At 41.2% G+C, this 22366-nt stretch overlaps 1 protein-coding gene and 2 long non-coding RNA genes across 8 annotated transcripts in view; 1 reads left to right on the forward strand and 2 right to left on the reverse strand.

Moving 5' to 3' along the window:
* Window positions 1-3448: 3448 nt before the first annotated feature.
* LOC139827433 (uncharacterized) lies at window positions 3449-6133 on the reverse strand. The gene is made up of 2 exons (XR_011737970.1): window positions 5989-6133; window positions 3449-5241 (listed from the first exon to the last, which is right to left on the reverse strand). It is a non-coding gene; the product is annotated as an uncharacterized lncRNA (long non-coding RNA).
* A 6342-nt stretch (window positions 6134-12475) lies between these two features.
* Window positions 12476-21593, forward strand: LOC136098902 (uncharacterized). The gene is made up of 3 exons (XR_011737726.1): window positions 12476-12770; window positions 17299-17610; window positions 20118-21593. It is a non-coding gene; the product is annotated as an uncharacterized lncRNA (long non-coding RNA).
* The window catches only part of SNX10 (sorting nexin 10), a 39855-nt gene continuing 30686 nt past the window's right edge, over window positions 13198-22366 (reverse strand). For 3 of the 6 annotated variants that reach the window (XM_071805019.1, XM_071805018.1, XM_065832667.2), the window contains 2 exons: window positions 17241-17456; window positions 13198-16788 (listed from right to left, as the gene is read on the reverse strand). In XM_071805019.1, coding sequence (XP_071661120.1) covers window positions 16710-16788; window positions 17241-17456 — 295 coding nt within the window. In that variant the 3' untranslated portion in view covers window positions 13198-16709. The remainder of the gene's footprint in view (window positions 16789-17240; window positions 17457-22366) is intronic. The other 3 variants (XM_071805016.1, XM_065832666.2, XM_071805017.1) reach the window with 1 other exon arrangement.

Below are 22366 nucleotides of genomic sequence, written 5' to 3' on the forward strand. Positions count from 1 at the left end.
TACGCAGCTTCAGGTTGGGGGCTTTCAGTGACAGCCCAGACTTAAGTCAGCTTCTGCTGATCAGCAAATCCAGTCCTTTTGATTTTAATGTTTTGAAAAAATAAGGCACAGCCGGCATAAGCACTTTGCTGTGGTTGCATGGTCAGTCTTCAAGAGCTGTAGCGACCTTGGGGTCATAGTGTGATGACCTCCCCACTAAACCCCCTAGCAGAAGTCAGATCCAGTGTAGATGCACAGCCTGGCATTCAGCTCATCTCATTCAGCAGCCGAAAAGTTAGGCTTCCAGCCTGAGCTTTCTGCAGCCCAAGAAGAGAGCAGGTGTCTCCAGAGGGTGATTCACCTCCTGTATCTTAGGCTTAGCCTCAAGCAGCAGTTTCAAGCTGGGATGAATCTCAATGGCTGTGAAGGGAGCCCAGATGACTAATTCAGACTAGATATCTAATTTTCGACAGCGAAAGTGAGCTGGGGTGAATGCCTATCCTTGGATATAGAGAATTAGCCCATTAAATGCCTGTGCTAATGATAAGCTTCAAAATGATATTGAAATATTGTTTTAAATATACATTTAGCAATCAAATCTTCTTCCAGAGAGGGAGCTCTGAAAAATACCTTTTGGGATCAAGAAATGTTCTTTGTGGTCCCACAATGACAGTTCTCTGTCTAAAACAGGTGTTTCATCTCTCTCACACATTTTCCTCAGACCCCAAGAGGCATAAACTTGCAGATTAATTTTGTTTTGTTTTGTTGTGGTTTTTATTTATTAACTAGAACATTTTTTTCCTTCTGCCAAAACCAGAAACAGCTTGATGACAAGCTAAGGTGAAGGGATGGTAAGAGTGACATGGGCCATAGCCCCGCTGTTAAAGCCAATTCATTTGGCTCATATACTAAGAGAGGAGAGACTCACGCCAGATATAAGGAGGAAATTTTTTACAATGAGGGTGGTGAAACACTGGAACAGGTTGCCCAGAGAGGTGGTAGATGTCCCATCCTCAGCAGCATTCAAGGCCAGGCTGGATGGGGCTCTGAGCAACCTGATCTAGTTGAAGGTGTCCCTGCTCAGTGCAGGGGGGTTGGACTAGATGAGCTTTGAAGGTCCCTTCCAACCCAAACTATTCTATGACTCTATGATTCTATACCTCTGGATCCAGGCACAGCCTCGCAGCTCCTTGCTCAGGTCACTCACCCTTGGCAATACATTAAGGTTTGTGATTGTGTGGACCAAATCACTCATGGGTCAAGAAATACTCAGATGCATCACTCCACTCAAAATAGATGGTATCATGACTGTTACACCTGGCTAGAAACCAGGACCTCTAAGCAATGAACTTTTATGTTACTTATAGGAAGACACACGTTGGATGAAGAGTGTGGCTATGTGACCTACACTAGTGCAGGAGATGGGACACAACACAAGCAAACACAACACAAATCACCCATCATTTTGAACTGGCTGTGTTTTACCCCACTAACAGATGTACGGTCACATTTGTTCTTGTGTATAAGTGTTCGTTGATCACCTTTAGTCCTAAAACAGCAGGAGACAATTACGGTGCAGTTCTTCCTTTTCAAAATATATAGGAACTCCTGTGCCCTAAGGAAAGCAAGATGTGCAGTATAGCATTGGCTTTAAACTACACAAAGCTACAAACACCCTCTACTTTGATAGCTGTCTGTTTGCAGCATGATGATAAAGTGCAGCTTCCCAGCACAACTTAAAAACTGCTCTTATTACAGATGTAAAGCAGAGATGAGGAAAACGTATAGCCATTTACTAACATACTTAAATGATGAAATACAGTAGGAGAGGAATGATAACTTTCCTTTTCAGCAACTTCCCTAACCTACACTAATGAGTAGACTGTTAGGGATTTTCTTCACTTAGCATTTCTCATTATTAATAAATTTTGCACTGACAACTATAAAGTGAACACTTTGGATTTATGCACCTAACCTAATTACATATGCTGCATGCACGCATTTCATTATTTACTTGACAGATTCATTCCTTGATACCATAAATAATTAAAGAAGGATCAAATATTAACAATCAGATACATGTTAATTCTTCTCAAATCTGTGGAAACAAACACATTTTGTTTTCTGTTCAATAAAAATGGAATAAAATGCTTTCATTAGAAGGATTTAAAAAATGGGTAAAGTTTTTGAGTGTCATTTTTGTTTTGCATAGAGTGAAAATTTCAATGTCCCGCTGCCTTCCAGTCCCTTTGCAGTAACACATATAGCAATTTCAATAAGTATTAAAGGTTAGTAATTCCTTTTTGACAGTTTCTAAATGAAACATTTTGGTTTTGTGTTTGTCGGGCAATCTCAGAAGGAAGTGACTTCAAATGTTAAATCTGATCCTGTCCCCATGAATGTCAACAACAAATTCCTACTGACTTCAGGTAGGACAGCATCCATCTCATTATTTCCTATACATTAGTGGTTCATTTTTTTTCCAGCCTAAAAACCCAAACTCGCTCCCTCCCACCAAGCACTATCAGCTGAGCAAGGGCCTGATCCTGCTCCCTGGTGAGCCCCAGCAGTGCCCAGCATGAGCAGCAGCTCCAAGGTTCAGCCCTGCTGTGAATAACAGGTAAAATTCTGCTCCTGGCTCTTTGTGCCACTGTGTTACATCCTCTCTGCAAGCATCCTACCCCAGTTTTGGTGGGCTTTTCTGTAGAGGGTGTCACACAGCAGGAACCAGGATCCTGCCAGGTCCCTGTGGACCCTCCTGTGCCAGTGGTGGCTGGGGGATCAGTGCTGCCCTCCAGCCCGGGAGCCACTCGGGGCCTCCAGCAATAGGTCTCTTCTCAGAAGAGCTACTGCTTAAGCTTTGAGTTCTAATTAAATCTTCAGGCGAATTATTTGTGACGGAAAGCTGCTCCCAGTCACAAACCCGTATGAACTGTCTTGCCTGCTGTGCAATTTAAATTATGTTTAAATATTTTTATACACATTGTTCAATATCTCCATTTGATCAAAAATATTCTCCAATTTGAACAAATTTGCTTTTGGATATCACATCGCACAATTTTATCATTTTAAAGGTGTTAAAAATTCATAGATTGCCACATTATTCATCGTGCAAGATTAATGCCAGTGTGACAGGTTTTGCAAAGAACTTTTTTCTTTTTTTTTTTCCTAAGTGCATATACCATATCTGTATGAGATGTACCTTGGTTGTTGAATATTGATTATTCACATCTCCTTTCTTATTTCTGTTGCTAAAGAGAGAATATTAGGGTGTGATTGTCAGGGTTAGTGTCTCTCTGACCTACACATGTACTATTAATAATTTATGAGTTGATTTGAAATAGATCTCTGTGAAATGAGCTGGCAATAAGCAGGGCTGTCTAAAATGACAAAGATTCAGAACAGGCCAACTCATGTACATCAGCTTCTCAGTTTCAATCTGAAAGCAAAATGAAACAAAAACTCAATATGCCTTATGCAGTAGTTAGGGATTTATTATTTGAATACACCAAGCAATATCACTGCTCCATATTAAAAGTTACGTCTGAATGATGCAATTGATATATTAGTCAAACTTTCTAAAGCATTATGCTTATTCAACTATGTAAATATATATATATGATGTATGAATGAGCAGTAAAAGGTATGGGAATCTGCTTGACAGCCCTGCAGTCACTTGACAAGCATCCACTTACAAATACAGAGCCAGCTCACAGACTCCTAATTCCACTTAAGAGATGCCTCCCTGAACCCAGAGAGGATAAAAATAGCAAAGGTCAAGATCTGCAAAGATAGCTGCTGGATTGGTTTGAGGTTGTCTAACATCTAATGGGACCTCTTCAACAATTAGTATAATGGGGTGGTTTTTTTGCTTTAGAATCCTCCATCTCTTGCACTTTGCCTCTTCATTTAGAAAGCAGCCCTGTTGATGCCCACAGACTTACTGAAGACACCTGGCTTACATTTAAGAGGCATCTTCAGGAGTAGACCTGGAAGAGGCAGCCTGTCTCCCGATCACTGACACCAGACACATCCTGACAAGTGCCTCTGGCAGAGCTGCACCCCAGCGGAGCCGCTCATGGCAGGGAAGAGTCTCCGCTGGCAAGGGGCGGTGGGAGCACAGAGTGTCCCGACAGAGCAGGACAGGGTGCTCACCCTCCAGGACCACCCAGAGCAGGCTGGGGTGAGACAGCAGCAAGGGAGACATGGCTAAGAAAACACAACAGGGATGCCACTGCTTTTCAAAGTAGTGACACTGACTCTCTGCCAGCTCGCCCAGGAGAAACACATTTAGCAAACTACAGGCCTCGTCACCTAGCATTAAGATTCTCTCCATCTACCTTCTTTTCTAGACCACTGGGCTAAACGTGTTAGTTGCTCAGTGACAAGGCGCGTTTCTGTTTTCCTTGTCAGGTGCACTGCTGAGCCCTTAACCTGGATGGCAATATGGCACATAAGGAGTTCTTTTTACATATGATATGATACAAAAACAAATGGGGAAAGTAAATTCGAGCTGATTATGCCAGGAAGGAGACTGTTCCTTAAAACACAAACACCTAACAGTTAGGCAAAATGAAACTAGTTAATACCTCATTACAAATCTGAAATTAAGATGTCCAACCAAGGAAATTACATTGAGCAGCACAAGCTAGAGCAGCAGAGAGCAGTGTCTCAGAGTCATGGGGGTGTTATGGTGACACAGAGACAATGAAATGGGATGACACTAGTTCTTCTCGGTGGGAGGTATTTTTCTGTCTCCTGGGAGTTTTGCTGCACATCCTTTGTAGGAAACTTTTCCAGCAAAAGTGGCAGCAAGCCCTTTGGAATTCTTATTAATATTCTTCCTGGGTGCTGCAAAGTGTGTTGTAGACAGGAGACAACAGTTGCCTTACCGTGAGCAAGGGAAGAGCAGGGGCCTAACACCAGTGACTGGCATATTCCAGTAAAACTGCATCACTGGCATCTCGGAACAAGAAATTAATCAGGAGTGAGAATCAACTCGTAATCCCAAACCCAGCCAGCAGCTGAAGCGGTTATTTATTATTTACAGTGTGGAGCACCAAACACAAGCTTCCCAGATAAATCGGAGGGCAAGGTCCTTGCCCTGAAGAACATACAATTTATGCAGCCGACCCTGCAAGATGCTGTGGGCCCTCCCAGGAAGAATGGAGCAATTTCATCTCAGGATCATTTTGGCGCATCTTAGGAGGTCTCGCCTCTCTTACTAACACAAATGGTTCTTCTGACCTCAGGGGATGACTCCTGTAAGTGAAGATGGTTTAGTTGTTAATCTGTGACTCATGAAAAGTAAATCCCTTTATCTGCCTGTAGAGTTTCTGCATGTGCACAGTATTAATATCTGCCTAACTGAGAAGGGAGCTTGAACTCTTCAGATCTATCAGGAGAGCTGCAAAACATTGTATTTTCAAGTGGCAGAAATTGGCAGGTGTCTCTCTGTGTGCCCCAAAGCACCACTTTTCTGGGAGGAAAGCTGGGCAGAGCGAAACAACATCAAAGTAGTGCAAACAGGGAATAAGCAAGAGCCGGTGACCCCCCACAACTGGTGATATCCCGGACACCACCCACAGCCAGAGCGTTCCCCTTCGGTTGTGGCAAGAGAAATTGAGCCAGGGCCAACCCCTTGTCGTCCCTGCTATGGCAGACAGAGAAACAGAGAACTGCCAGAGGACTCTTCTCTAGGAACTGCATTTCATGTTATAAGGCCAAATCTTTGAGGTCACCTTCCCAAATTATTCCCATGTAGGAATTAGGGCACTGCCTTCAAAGAAATTCCAGGGGGTGCTAAGGGCAATGGTCATGAATGAGTGCAAGCACATCACCACCGCTGACATGAACTGACTCCTCAAATCATTTTGCACTAAATTTAACCTTCAGGTCTATACTTCCTTGTGTTTCACCAGGAAAATCCCAAGTACTCAGTGCCCAGGCCAGCAAAATGCTTTGTGGACTCCCAAGCCTTGAAGCAACCCAGAATACTCCCCTCCTTACAGGATGCAACACATCAGCGCACATCCAGCTCATCAATCCAATGCATCAATGAGTTTGCCATCTTCAGAAGGAAACGTAAGCCTCGTCTTTTTACAATGGCTTCAACATCATCCAGGAACAAGAAGGGACAAACTAAACCAAGGAATTTCCTAATGGCTCTCTTCTGTGGGAAAGAGGAAAGATAACATTGTATGTTTGGCTTTTGGAAAGGACAAGAACTCTCTTATTTACAAGCAGTGGCCTGTGCTGATAAATGTGTTGTAGGAAGCCATTGTGATTAGCAAGAAACGGGGTGGGAGAGAAGAGCCAGTAAAGCTCCAGGCACAGCATTATGCTCTGTTCTTGGCACAGTTTTCATCTCCTGCTCAGAAGTCACCATCATTTTGTACAAACAATGCAGAATCAAGGACAAGCTTGTGGATCCTTCTGGTGACGCATCTCAGTCCTCTCCCCAAGAAAAACACCTGGTCAGAAAGCAAAATATGAACCTTGAAAGATCCTGCTTGGGTTTAATTAAATGTGTTGTTGCAATCTAGAAAATTCTATTTACCTATAATGCTTCTATTTGAAGTCAATTTTTGAGACTAGTTCTTATGGAAGTATGGAAGGCCAGGTGACACATCCCATCATCAAATTGCATTCACATATTGTGAGGAAGTCTGCTGGAATCAGCTGAACAGGCACTACACCTTTGGCATGGGAAGTTTAAAAGCCCAGGTTTGCGGTGCTCACTCACAGAGTCTTTACTCGTGCTAACAGTTCCAAATTATTTTAATAAATACTGTCATGGATGGATAAGTAAAGACTGAAAAATCTGGCCAAAATAAATCTTTCCTATAGTTTTTAGTCAACATCAGCCCTGCTTCCTTCTGTCCAGTTCTGATGATACCATGTGATACCAACAAGACTGCAGCACTTCTGCAAGTGTCCCTCAGAGAAAATCCTGTCAGTGCTGCTTTAACCAATCCAAACAAGGTACCCTAATTGCCTCTCTCTTCTCACCTTCTGATTTTTAATTAGTGAGAGGAATGAGTAATCCCCTTTTTCCAAAATAGACATAAATCTCTTCCCTTAATGCTGCAACCCAAAGGATAATTAGCCCCAAATTTTCAGATGCAACAGATGCCGGAGGGAGTTTGGTTTCCTAGTGCCAGAGTGCACAGCACTTGGAAGGAAAAAGCAAATTCTTTTCAAGTGTTTCAAGTCAAACATCAAAAACTGGGGCCCCCCTGCTACCTTTCAGGAACACTTTGTGCTGACAGCTGGGGCGAGGTTTTCACAAGGAGCATGGCACTTTGTCCCTCCCAGCAGGTAAAGCGGTGGAACTCAGCAGTGGGAGGATCCTTTTTCCTCCCTTATCTGCAACAGATGCCCTGGACATCCCTGTGCGTCACCTCACTGTTCCTCAGTTTCCCCAGATGTAAAATAGTAGATCCTGTTTATTGCAAGGCTGAATTAATCCCTCATTGAGAAAGTCTTTGAGACGCTGGACAGGAAAGCTTTATCATAAACACAGACAAATTATTAACTTCCTATATTCAGCCTGTGAAGTGCTGACTCTGGTGCCAAGGGGGAGCTTTGACTTCCCAGCAAAATTCAAACCACCCAGGAGCCAGACTTGCTTTAAGACTTCCTTTTTTGTGTGACTGAGCTGGCAACATTTTGATGGATATATAATCATATGGCACCTCCCTTCCCAGTGCCTTAGATCATTAGAAGTAGCAAGAGTTGTTGGTCTTTTATATAGCAGAAAATAGCAATAAAAGAGAAGATTTATATCAACAGCACTTACAAGATGGGGGGGCGAGGGGTGGAGGATTGCCATATAATAAGTTATCCTGTTGCTATATAGAGGTCACTCTTCCAACAAAGTAATTTCTTGGGGCTAAGTAATACTATCCCAAGGTGGACATTCATAGGGATACTTTGCTGTTATAGGACCAGGTCTCCCAAGGCTCCCACATGTCAGGGGAGTGATAGGCTCCTTCAGGGAATGAGTCTGAGCAACTAAATTTAGTTAGGAACCAGCTTCTCTAGGCTAATGTTCGACTTTGAGAATAACTCTCCCCACACCGTAGGTACCTCAGTCTCATCATTCAAAGCACAGAGACTTCAAATGAATGTATGAAGTAATAAACAGTGTGTAGACACCACTGAGAACACGGGAACACTGGACTTTGTGGGTCAACTCCTGTCCCATGCTGAGGGCTTGAAATTCTCCCCAGGTAAATGAAAGCCCAGTTTCATGCTGAGAGTGCTGGGTGAAGACCAAGTTGCATGTTACTACTTAACAGCCGTTGCCTTCAAGGAAGGCAAGAGCTGGGTCAGACCAGCGGTCCTTGTCACTCTAAATCTGCCCTTGGACAGAGGCCACCAGCAAGCATAGGAGAAGACTGCAGGGGCAAAACAGGCATAGAGTGATGTCTTCCTCCCTGGGGTACCTGTGCAGCTCTCAGCCTCACACTAGCTCCACAGGGAGAAAACCATAAACAAAAAAAAATTGGCAAGAAACATGAAGAAATAGTAATGTATCCAGAAAAACACAACTCAGGGAATGAGTTGCTAAAATATCACAGGGGATAAGGACCCAAGTGAAGGATGTTCTGAGGGACTCAGGGCTCCATTTTCAAGTGTTCAACACCCTCACCTGAGTCAGGCTTTTAATAGAGCTTGGCTACCTATGGCTGCTGGCTTCCTTTTCCTTGCAGAAACCCTTTTAAGAATGCATTGCTTATATAGGAAATAAAATGGAACCAAGATTTCTGACGCTCAGCTCAGAGGTGTGAGTTCTGAAAAATCACCAGTGCTCCGTCTCTGAAGCACAAGGGGATACTGTTCTTTTAAAACCGTTTTAATTACCTGTGTAAATAACATGAAATAAGAACCTATGAGAGGTCTTAGAAACTGGAAATATATGGCATTTTGAGAGCACAGACATATGAAAAATAAAGGATAGACTTTGTCATCCACTTCATCGTCACAATTACTGATCATTACCAGGCATTGAAGATTCAGGACTTAATGTAAACATAAGTACACTGAAAACTTTTAGACTACTAGGAAATATATCCAGAACTTCATCTACCGATTGTCTTTCAGAAACAAGAATACATTTTCACTGTGTTTGAAAATTACTGTTTGAAAATGTTCTCTACTTCAAATTAGGTATTTTTCTTTTTTTTCAGGAAAAAGTAACTATAGCATACTCAAAAAGGCCACCTATCAGCACAAACAACAACGTCATTTTTAATCTGAGTGCCAGTTGGAAGACATAAATTTTTCAGCTTCAATATAAGCAGCACAAAGTTTTTTCCATTGATTTCGGTTGAATCAGCACTTGGTATTTCTTCTATTCTGAAATTTGCATTTAGTATTTGCACATAACTTATAACAGGCCTTCTGTGTTGCTATAAGTTACAAAATATCCGCAGCAAATATATTTTTGTTATGAACATTTAACTGTGGGGTTTTTCCTTATTCGGTTTTCTGTATCATGTTTTCGCTTTGCTTTCTGATTAACCATCAAAGAAAAAAAAATAGTACAAGAATCTGGAAAAACACTCATCTAAGCCGATGACTCTTTTCTTACTTACAAGCAAAAAAAACCTCAACTAGTAAATACTAATAAATATAGATAGTAAATACTAACTTTAAATTTGTGAGCACCCAAAATCATGGGTGTCACAGAAAAGTTCTACCACTCAGGCATATTTTAAATATATCCATGGGAAGGAATCAGAGAAAGTGCAAATACTTAGAATTATAATATCCAGTTAAATTTAAAAATGCTTTGTTTTGTTGTTTGAAATAATTCTAAGCTCAGGCATATACTGGTAGATTTAACAAGGAAGTTAGCTATGCCTGATCAACATTTTAACAAGAGGAATGTATAAGCAAAATCTAGAGCTGCAGTAGTACCTGAGCGGTTTGCCACTCCTGATTGTTGAAACAAAAGAGACTACATGAGACAGCGGCTGAGTTGAATCTGTGTACCATCATAAAAGGTAAATTATTCCCCACCTTTGAGGGAAATCTGAGCTAGGTAACGTGCAAAACTTTTAATTTATGAGGAGACAATAAAAGATTTTCTTTGAAGGAGCAGAATCAAACTAACCTATTGGTTTGGGTTGGTGGGTCTTTTTTGTTATTTTAAATCAAGGAGATTAAAACAATGATCCAGATTACTAGCTGATAACTATGAGAGCAATGCAAAGGCTACCACAGAGCTAGGTCTACCCCCTCAAGAAGTCACGGTAGCCTTCCTCCAAAGAGTTTCCAGTTTGGTAAGGGCAGATCTCCAGCACCACAGGGTCAGCCCTGTGGAGATTTCCAAACTCAGGACTGAATGTTCAAGTTGTGGTACCAGGATTCATATAACCATCCTGACGCAATGATGGGAGACAAGGCCAATATGCACATGGACAAGGTTGGCCAGAGGATCTGAGCCACATAGATAGGCCTTATTTACTGCATTTTATTTTTAATCTGCATTTGCCATTAGTCTTCGCAAACAGTTGTGAGTTTACTGTAAATTCCTTCTCTTTTTCATCTTTTCTCTTCTCCTGGTTATGATGCAGAAAATGACCCACAGGAACAAAGAGTAGATCTAAGTGATCGAGGAGGGGAAATGTTCTACTACCAAAAAGCACAAAGCAAAGAAATCATGAGAAAAGGAAAAATATGCCTCCATCTTTGCAGGGCATTTGTCACAAGAGTAGGTAAACATTTTGGAGGGAGAAATGTGATGATCCCTCATGTAAACCTTCTAAAGCCATTTCTAACAACTGTATTCACTACCAGGGCAGTCACTAATGGATTGCTGGGAGAGAAAATAAAAGCTCCTGGACTGTTTCTGTACAGCCTGTGCTCAATGTTATTACCATTACATCAATGCCTAGAAATGATAATGCGATGAAGGCCCTCCCCAGTCAGGGACTGTGAAAAACCATAGTGAGGAGTTGTCACAAACCAGAAGACAAAGGGAGTTTTCTTACTCTTGTCTTTGTACATGGTAAGTTGAGGCACATCATGTGCAGAGTCACCCCTGTCACAGCTGTGTGGAGGCCTGTCCTCACCCCTAGATCTGGCCCTTACCAACCTGAGCATCATTTTCCCCTCTGGGGAGGACACGAAGGTCCAAGCTGGAAGACAGGTACCTCCTGGTCCTCTCTTCCCCAGGATCACAACCCAAACCCCTCTATCTCTAAATCCCTCCAGCCCTTGGCAGCTTCTAGCCCACTCCCAGAACCTCTGCTGCCATGGCCCCAAGTACTCGGTGGCTGCCAGGAGGCTCCGTCTAAAAGTCTGGCTGAGAGGCACCAAGGTCCACACTGATGCTGTGGACCTGCCCTTCAGGCACCTTCTCTTTCCACCATGCCAGGGCTGCATTCATGACGCTTTCATTGCCATGGGGCCAGAAAAGCCCCACTCCAGTGCCACTGCTCTCCAGGGTATGTCCCTCTTCTCCCTCCCCTGCTCTGCTCCATACATTAATACATTTCTCACTTTTTTTCCCCCCTTTTGTTTTTTTTTTTTTCTTTCCCATTACCCCTTCAATGCAGAGCAGGGCTGCTGATTACAAAAGAGGCAGCTTGACTCCAGCAATAGGTCTTCTTCACTAATCCTCACTGTCATGGAAATTCCAGCTGCTACAAGAATAAGAGGCTCAATCCATATTTGCCAGCTCTAATATGAAATCTGTCAGGGCCCAAATTAATGAGTTCCAAATTCCTTACATCACGATAACAGGTTAAGACTGGTCAATTAATTACATAAATCCTTCCCGATTCATTGTGCATTTTCAGACGAGATTGTGTCTTACATAACTGGGTGACACAAGGCCTTCTGGCTCTTGTTGTTCCGCAGAAAGGCCTCCATTTAAGTGCAGCCTGCCTGCCACAGAGGCTGCTAAATGTCACGCCTCGGCTTTGCGCTGACCCCTAATTATTTTTGTATAAAAAATATATAAAATTCAATAAAATAATATTTTTTTTTTCAAAATTGCAGAGCCGGGTGCTGCCGTACCGTGGGGGCTGGTGCGTGGGGGGCGGCGGGGGCTTCCCCGTGGGGAGGTAGGTGCAGCACCCCCCGCCGCGGCTGAGCCCCATTCCCACCGCGGTGGGCGCGTCCGTTTTGCCTGGTTGCGGAGCTGCGCGGCTACGGGAGGGGCACCGGGATGAGGGGTGAGGAGCAGCAATCCCGAGAAATAAATGAAAAATACGTTATCACCCCGGCGACCTCGCGGAAAGCGGCGGATGTCAAGCGCGCTGCCAGAGCAGGGGTAGCCGCCCTGCTCCGCGCCCCGCCCGGTGCGCGCTTCTCGCTGACCCACAGCGCCCCCTGGCGGCGCGGCACGGCCGGCTAGGGGGGTGCGGTTTGCGCGGGGGGGGGTTGGTGGGAGGTAGCCAGGGGCGCAGCTACAGGATGCCGGGGGGGGCGGGGGAGGATGCGCGGAGCCGGTCTTCGCGCCGCCCCGTGGAGAGAGCCGGGCCGGCGCCTTCCGCGGCCGCGGGTATGCGGCGCTGCGGAAGCGCGGGGCTGCCGGTCCCCCCCTCCACCGCGGCCCGCCCCCTCGCCCCCCCGCTTCCCCCCGCCGTTGCCACGGGTCGCGGTTGCTACGAGTTACCGGATCGAGGCCGGGCGGCTCCGCTCCCTGACAGCCGCCCCCCCGCCACCGCGGGGACGCGCGGGCGCACGCGTGCGCGCACCGCGCCACCGCCATCCGCGCCTTGCGCCGGGGGGGGCGCCAGGGGCGGAGCGGGGCGGAGAGGACGGCGGCCCAGGTAAGGCTCTCGCCGCGCTCCGCTCCGCGGCGGGCGGCCCCAGGGCAGGGCCGGGAGGGGATGGGACGCGGAGAAGGGCCGGACCGGGGTGCGGCGGGGAGCGGCGCTCCTGCCTCCCGGGGAGCGACCTGCGGCGCTGCTGCCTTTCCTTTTTTTTTTGTCTTCTTTTCCTTTTTCCTTCCAAGCCCGGTGCCCGCCGGAGCCGTCGCTGCCGGGCGGCAGAGCCTTGCGGGCAGCCGGCGGTGCCGCTCGGCCTCGGAGCGCCGAGGAGAAGCGCTCGCCGGCCCCTGCGCGGCCCCAGCAGCCGCGATCACACACAGCGGGACACGCGTGGGACAGGGGTGGCTCGCAAAATTGAGAAATCATGGGCTTAAATTTAAAGGAGAACATTTTATTTCTGCCCTGTTTTATTTTATAAGGGCGCTTGAATTGTTTTCTAAGGAGGTTTTATTCCAGAAGGCAAAGAAGCAACGTTAACACGCTACAGCGTATTTTTAACACCCTAGAAGAGAGTAACTGTGTCTCTCCTAAAGCATTTAGGCCTTCTATGGAAATAATGAACTCGATACTGGAAATAATGATTTACGTTTTTGCAACAGTGTAAAAACCTAGTGGGTGAAAATCCCCTGCCTTAAATTCGCCTTAGGCATCAGCACCACTTCTGCGGTTACAGAGAGACAGACGAGTTCTATTCTCCTCACCTCTGAGCATGCTGGCTTTATCTAGACCTTGTATTTCACAGCACAGCAAGGCACTAGTAGTATGTAGATATTACTCTGTAAAAAATTCAATACAGTACATGTCAGAAAAAATACTTAGACACAATTTTGCAGAGTTAGATGGTGGGGAATTTGAGAGTGTAAATTTCCTCAATGCTTATAAAACTGCACTGCTATTTAAAGGAAATTATTTCCAAAAGGCAATTTTATCTCATATTTCTTGAAAACATATTCCAATGACACTGTAAGTAACAGGTTGCCTAATACTAGTCTACAATATCAGGAAGTTACACATTATAGAATTTGATAGCATATATGATGAGTTATTTTCACGTGTTTATATTTTCTACAAAAAAACACACCAAAACATGACAATGCGTATATATGCATATACGTATATATGCATATCACAAAAATAGTTGAACAGTAATTACACATGGTAAGTCATGAAGTGATTAGGAAATTTATATAGAAATAAATCTTACTGGCAGGTTTAAACACAAGATAGAAAGCAGTAACTGTTTTATTTAATCACTTAAAAGTTTTTAAGAAATCATCATAAACATGAGAATATAAAGTTATAAGCAAAAAAAGTAAAGTGTTTGGGTGCAGAATTATTGCAATTAGATATAAATTACCAATAGTAATTAGATGATATTATAAATCAGATATTAGCCTCTTTAAAAAACTAGCAGGAAATATCAGCATTATTTCAAAACTAAAAAAAAAATGAATCAAAATACCAGTGATCAATTTAATCAAAATATATTATATAGTGTTGAAAAAAAAATAAATCACCAAATCACTGAAGTCACAAAATAATTAAAAAATAATTTTTTTACATTCAAATTTCTAACACATTTAAATGTTCCAAACGATGTCTTAAAGCATATATATGCAGTTACAAACAGCTGATACAGAAAGACGACATACTAGAGCACAGAATACTTTTTCTTCCCCTTTAATAACAAAAAATCCATAGCATTAACTATACCAGCAACATTCAAAAATAAATATTTAAACAAATTTCTGTGAAAGCTGGGAAGAAAGTTGTGTTATAGCGATCTTAGAATTTTTTGAACAGAGTGACAAAGTAAATAACAGAACAAAATAGAACTACTAGAAAACAAGTATTTATTTCAGAAACATCTTCATTTGTGAAACAGTCACATTCAGATAAGCTCCTAGAATTCAAAAACAAAAAAAGCCACAAAGGCTCTCAAAACCTTTTATTTCTGTTATTTTCACTGGACTTTGAGGACTTGTTAGTAGGCCAGAATTGTAAAGTGCTTCAACAGTTTAGCTCAATGTTTTAGAACAAAATAAAAACCCCACTATCCTGACACTGTGATAAATAAAAACATTAATATTTTTCTCAGACATTATTCCAGTTTTGTTTTTATATTTTCCTCTTCTTTTAAATAAATTTGCTAAACACTTTTTTCTTGTAATGTGCCATCTTAAAAAAAAGTCAAGTAATCAATATCTCTGCCTGGCAATAACAGCTATTTTTTAAGCTACTTTGAGTGATAATATTTAATTAAAGCAACAAGTTATCACTTTTACGTTAAAATAGCTTCGCTGCTAACTCACACACAAGCTGAGAAGGTGACTATATTTGTGCAATTCAATAAGATCAAGAAAAAAGAAACATATATATTTATCTTATAAAAGTGTTACCATCAACAAAATACAGTGGCTTAAAGTAATTACCTAAGAGATGCTATCCTCAGGCTATTAAAACATGTTTCTAAAATTGCACAGATTCCCAGCTGGATGCTTTAAAAAAGCATGCCCACACACGCCTGTGCTAACCTTTATTATCTGACCATTTAATAATCTATTGTTTCTGTAATTCACAGGTTTAAAATGCTCCTTCTTTGAAAATCTTCACTGAATTCTTTCAAAAAAAAAAAAAAAAAAGGAATTACCTATCTATTATATATAGTTATATCTATTTCTAGGCTGGTAACTACAGCACTGAAGTTCATGGGAGCTTTGCTAGTGTGATCAGACCCCCAAGCTCTTTTTAATAGCAGTTAAATGTCAAATATAAATACAACACCACAGTGAAACATATTCCTTTGACAGAATCTGGGACAAGACACTACACAGCTGCTGTTAACAATAAAGAACAAAACTGGCATTTAATCAAAATAAACGTTGGTGCTTACAAAGTTGTGTTCAAGTCTGCCTTTTGTTTGTGAAAAAGTCAATATTCCAACATTTTAACTACAGCCACAATGAAATCAGCAGCTCCTGTTAATCCCAAATTGTGGAGAGGTCCACATCTGTACAGCATGTTATAGCTCTGCGATTACCATCATCTCAAGAGATGGAGATACTCTCCATTTCATCTGCTAGGCTAAAACATCTCTCCTGGCATCTTCAAAGATACGTGCCTAAAATAAACCTTCTGAAAATAAAATCCTGGCTCTAGCGAGGTCGATGCAAAATTCAGCCACTGGTTTCAATGAACCTCATCCGGGATTTTCACTGGGAGTGAGTATCCTTAATTCCCTGGGAACACAGAATCTCCACCAATCCTAGAAGTGATGTCATTTTTATTAATATTTCAAACTTCTAAGCAACCATACTCAAGAATTTTGGCCTTCAGTTCTTATGCATGATAAGACCAAGCTTTCCATACCAGAGGAAGATATAAATATATCTCAAATTGTCAGCAGCATATAGTTTGTACAAATGTTGTTTTGCTGATGTTGCTGAGCTACTTTAAAAAGTTAATACCTTGCAGGGTATGTAATTTCATCACCAATGTCAAATGACTTCTGAGGATGAAACTTCTCTGATGCAAATTACAAAAAGATGCTTTGAATATATTTGGTATGAGATACCAACTTTTAAGCTAAGGAATTAAGTTACCTTTATTTTCCAGATTCGAGACATGTACTAACTAAGGGAAATATTTTAACTGCCACATATGTCAGTAGAGCATGACTAACCCAATGCTGAGATTTTAATAGTCACAAAAACCTCAATGTGATAGGTAGCATATAGACCTGAATCAACAAACATAATAAATCAAATAAATAGTATCAAGGTCTGTTTTTAAAATTTTCTAAGGACATATGGTTGTATTGACAACACGCCTTTTAGATACGTGTTACCAGCCGGCCGTGTTTATGTGGTACAAGTAACCAGTAAACAGAGTAGAAACTGCTTTGTGCTGTCCTTAAGATAGCAATACTGGAATGATTTTTCATGATTCTTCAGAAGCTGGACTTGCTTTACAGGCACATGAAATGCTGTCATCACTGGGTCCCAGCCTGGAGGATGAACTGCAGAAAGGAGGAGAAGGGGGAAAAAAAAAGGGAAAAAAAAAAAAAAAAAGGAGGAAATTGGTTTTCACAACACACTCAAAGCCTGAGTAACAGAGGAGAACTTTAATTATCTCCAGTCACAAAGAGAGACAGGAAATTTGGACTTTTAATTAGCCATTTGGAGTGCAGTTGGATATTTTTTTTAGCAAGATAATTTAAACGCGAATAATTCAAGTCTGACTAAATGAAATTCACATAATCAGAATGCAGATAATTGAATTTCTACTGCATTCATTAATTCAGTGTGGAGGTGTGTGTGAAGACTTCTATGATGAGCTGTCACAGCTCAATAAAATCTCAGTCAATTAATTTTTTCATTATCTTAGTATTACATCAACAAAAAAAGTGAAGCATGCGCATGTGTATGTACGTATATATAATCCCAGAAAGTAAGGAAATGCAGAAATCACCTCTCTGAGTCAGAGTCCACGTCATTTTTCCCTTTTTTTCTCTCTTCGTCTTCTATAGGAAAACGCCTGTTCAAGGAGGCGAATTTATGAATCGCATCAGCAACAGAGTATTTGGTCTGTCCAGATACACAAGCTTCCATATCCTCTGGGCTCAGCTGAGTCTGTAAGAAGAGGTGAAGTCTACTGTCTGACAGCAATAATGCATCTTGCAGGATCCTGGAAAAAATTAAAATTAAAAAAAAAATTAAAAATCAAATGCTTTTATATAGATACACATGCATACAGATATTCTGAAGTGTTTTACCAGAACAAATTCTAGGTGCTGTCCTGCTTTTAAGTTTTCAGATGAATCCTGACTCAGGAACAGAAGGTAATGAACATACTAAAATGATTAGGTGCGTGTTACTTTCTTATTACATTATTTGGAATTTTAGGTAAGTAAAAACACAAAGCTAATAGTTAGGCACATCTGTTATTAGAATAACTTCAAGGACGTTTCTTCCATTTAACCATCTGTTATTACCACATGGATCAATTAATGATTTTTAGGCAGTTAGTGGCATATACTCTTATGAAAATTTGGTCTCCGTTTGAGAACTCTTTTTTTTTTTTTTAACTACTAAGCTTTTCTAAGAATTACAAATAACCTCTTTTTTGGTGGAGGAAAGAAGTGTGTACAGAGAACTTCAGACACATGCAACGTCAGGACTTTGAAATACCAATAAACAATAGAGCCAACATCACCAAGAATCATTTACGCTTTTACAAATACATGTACATTTAAGCTGGAGTGACAATGCCGATACTGAACTCTGATTTAAATGTACTTGCAAAATTTTTCTGGGAATCTTAAATGCTACTTGATTCCAGCTATTCCTCTCAAAAGTCAATTTTAATCTTTGGTTTATATGTATTTTAAATTAAGTCTTCAAATAAATTCAGCACAATGTATTTACTTAACATCACGTGAGAGTAAAAATGCAATACATTCCAGTAACACAAAGTTGTAGAGATACTTTTACAACGACTGAGAATTGAGGATCATCATTGCTACTTTGAAAAAAATGCAACATTGCTGCAACATTTCTCTAAGGAAGGAATTATATAATACACAAACCCTAGAATGATTAACAAGAGACTCTTTTGTTTATATGTGTAATTCTACTCATGTAATAAAGTCATCAGAACCTACGACTGTGCCAAACAGTGCTCCACAGAAAATTATTAAAATATCTTTATATAAATCAAAACTATTAAGTGTTAATATTTACCCATTTCTACCTAGTTAGGTTACAGTTGTTACCAAAAAAGCCATTGTTATGCAATAGGAAACAAGAGATGATGTTAATGTAAGAACTAGTAAGAGCAGAAAGAAATATTGCATTCTATAGGTACTCTGACTAAAATGAAAAGTATAACTAGTTAGTTCCTTCTCTCAAATAAGATTAGTTGTGTGTTTAGACTGTAATGTTTTAAAACACAAATATGTTCTGAAAAGTGTTCTCCAAAGCGGCCAACATTACAATAATGTTTAATAAATACACTGAAGGATTTCTGGCTTCATCTAAGCCTACAAAAATCTGTCAAATCAAAAAAAAGTAATAAGAGATGTGTAACTGAAAATGCGGGATATTTGTGTACATGCACATTTCATTTGTCTAGGTAAACACACACACAGTCTCAACCAAATAATTCAAACTTTGACACCTTCCAATGAGGAAATGTCTGCAGTGGCCCTAATGATCTACCAGGTGCGTTTGAAATTCAGTCTGAGAATGACCAGATTTCACTGAAGTTCAAAATAAGCACACTTTCATACCTAGAGAAAGCCTTTTTAATATGTTCTAAATTCTTACAATTTTACTTAAAAATAAACATGGCAAACAGACATCTGTAAAAAAAAAATCAAATCAATGCACACAGTGTATTAATATACAAAAAAAAAACTTCTTTGCAGTCTAAAAGAAACCAGCAAATGCTGTGTAAAAATTATTCAAAACACAGGATTTACAGGTCTATACACCTTGACAGCAACAGCTTCACAAATACAGTTTGAAAAGCCATCATTCAGCAGCCACTAAAAGCGGATTTCAGCCTTGACTCTTGATAAACATACATTCCAAACAAAGACAAACAGTGCAACAAAAAGTAAAAGAAAAAGTGGCATTCCACGCAATAAATCCACATTTATAGTTTGTGCACTTGGGGGGAGTAAATACTCTCCTTCCTCTTTAGGAAAAAAGGAAAAATAACATGCTGGAGTTTTACTGTAGAGTAAATAGCGTTACTGTTTTTCCCAGGCTTATGAGCACAATGAGTGGATGCACATTTCTGCAATTTTAACATTTGCGTATCTAATACCAAGTAACCCAGACAAAAAGCCAAGACATTAAATTCTGTGGACAGCATTTAGTTTCACAGATTTTCCTCTTGTCGTACCTTCAAAAGTTTCCTGCCACCCAGCGAAATCACGAGTAACTAACTGTTCATGAGATTACACTACACTTACAGCTCTGTTGCTGTTTGAAATGTATTTTATTTTCTTTATAAAATAATGGGTAATCTTTAAAATTGATTTTAGATGGTTTGAGGCATTACACCAGAGAAGTAGTGAGCACTAATGTCAATGATATTGGACACAAATTCATTTTAGCTTTATTTCATGTCCAGTACAATTCTGCTAAGCCTTGAACTGCTAAAGCACTGTTATTAACTCAGCAGTAACCTAACACATGGAACAGCAAACAAAAGTGATAAGAGTACAGACTGATCAGGACCTCAAGGCTACTGTCCTTTTTCTGCAGCTATAATTCAATTTCCAATTTTACTTTACATTGGACTCATTATTTCACAGTAATTTTCTTTTCTGCTTCACAGTGCCATCTGGAGGTGAAAGGAGTGAAGAGAAACCAAGGCACAGAAATGGAAAGATGTTCATAAAGCTAATCACATGCATACAGACATATATATATATATATACATACACACACATATATGTTCACAAAGGGGGGAGGGACCAAACACTCAATGCCTATTTTGCAAATCAGTTAAAACCATCCTGAAAGCAAACATATGAACACCTTTCACCCAGTCATACCCTTGAAGCATTTATCCTTTAAAAAAAAAAAAAAAAAACAACAAAAAACCCCACAAACTTCTGCTCTTCCCACCCCCTCTGAAGCAAGAGGTTAGATTGCTTTTTAATTGCATCCTTCAAGCAATCAAAGTGAAAAAGAAATTCTGTGCTATCCATAAGCGTTATGCTTTTCTGTTCAAAATACTTCTTTTCTGAGGAAATAACCACACATTTGTTTCCAGTTGTTACTAGTAGCATTAAGTGCTGGCACAGCAGTTGCTCTCCAGGGCTTTCACTGTCCTGGGGACTTACTGATGTGAAGGGCTGTACATCTAAAAAATACATTTGGCTCCAAGGAGTTTAAAAAAAGAGAAAAAAAAAATACAAAACTCCACCTAACAAATTAGAAAGGCAGGGAGAAAGGCAGAGTGTCATAATATTAATACTCAGATGTCTTAAGCAGAGGTTGAATGTGTGCGCAGTTTCCACACAACCAGCAGCACTCACAGTGCTTCCCCAACAGCTTTATTACAGCCCACGTCAGTGCAAAGCTGCAACTACGGCAATGTAAATCAGTTCTCGCTGCCATCGCGCTAATGGAAGAGTAATGGCTCATGGTGATAATTCCTATAAACTGACTGGCCATATTTAAGAGAACAACAGATTTTCTATGCACGCCTGGAATAAGAACGAAATGCTGAATCCTGCAAGTCTTGATCCCATCAGTAGTCATTACTTGTCAGAGATCTCACTCCTCTCGGCCAGATTGCTTACATGCATAATTACTACTTATGTGATTAAGAGGGCTGCAGGATAAGGCTCTACATTGGAATTAAAGATAATAAAATAATTTTTTATTCATGGCCACGTGAATCTTTGTAAGCTTTCAGTAAATGCTTGTGATCTCTAGACCCTTAAAAGAAGCAGGGCCGAAAAATATCACTTCACAAACAAAATAATTAATATAATTTTTAAGGAAATGCTGGATACTATACGAGGAGTATTTCTCCTTCCCTTTGTTACAGTAAGAACATTTACAAAAGACAAAACATGTGTTTTGTCTTATTTGGACAAGGTCCAAAATCTGGTTTTCTTCAGCATGATTTTATTAGGTATATTATACACTGTTCTGCTGGAGAACAACATATGGCTGAACAGTACAACTTAATCCTAACTAAAGATTTCCTGTGTCTACTGTAACCTAATACAATGACAGATGCACACTTGCATGTGTGTGGAAGGTTAACACTCCGATTTTGTTTTCGACAAATTTACTCTGCCCATTTACATCATATGATGAGAGCAAGGGGAAGAAAAAAAACAGAGGCTGAGAGGTGGGGGCTGACGGCCTGTGCTGGGGTGCCCTCTATTGAGCATCCAGCCCCTCAGCCCCTCTCCCAAATCCACAACAAAGCCCCACTTTCCTCTTAAAAAAAAAAAAAAAGCTGCACTTCCTCCTTCATTTTTTATAAGGGGGGAAATGTTAGTGACGGGATGCAACAGTGAAGCAACTGTTGGTCACCTGATAACACATACATTTAAGAATGGATTAAGCGACACACATCTGATAGGCGTTATTCCCTCACCAGAGAGGAAATACTAGCAAGGCTCCATTGGAAAGAGGCAGCCATCACTCTCCTGAGGAGATCCCACCTTCCCCACAGCCACTGACGCTCTTGCCTGAGCCCTGGCAAGCCCTTGGGAGCCCATCTTCCCCTCTCCACACCCCTGAGAGGGCACCTGGTGGAGACACCTCTGCGAGAGTACTCTGACCTCGCACCAGCTCCTGCTTGTGGGACTGTGGTAGGGAATCATGGAATAGCCTGGGTTGGAAGGGACCTTCAAAGATCATCTAGTCCAACCCCCCTGCAATGAGCAGGGACATCTCCAAGTAGATCAGGTTGCTCAAAGCCCCATCCAGCCTGGCCTTGAATGTCTCCAGGGATGGGGCATCTCCCACCTCTCTGGGGAACTTGTACCACCCTCCTTGTAAAAAATTTCTTCCTCATGTCTAGCCTGAGCCCCCCCCCCCTTAGTTTAAAACCATTAC

Source organism: Patagioenas fasciata, chromosome 2 (genome assembly GCF_037038585.1).
Source record: "Patagioenas fasciata isolate bPatFas1 chromosome 2, bPatFas1.hap1, whole genome shotgun sequence".
NCBI classification, from domain to species: Eukaryota; Metazoa; Chordata; class Aves; order Columbiformes; family Columbidae; genus Patagioenas; species Patagioenas fasciata.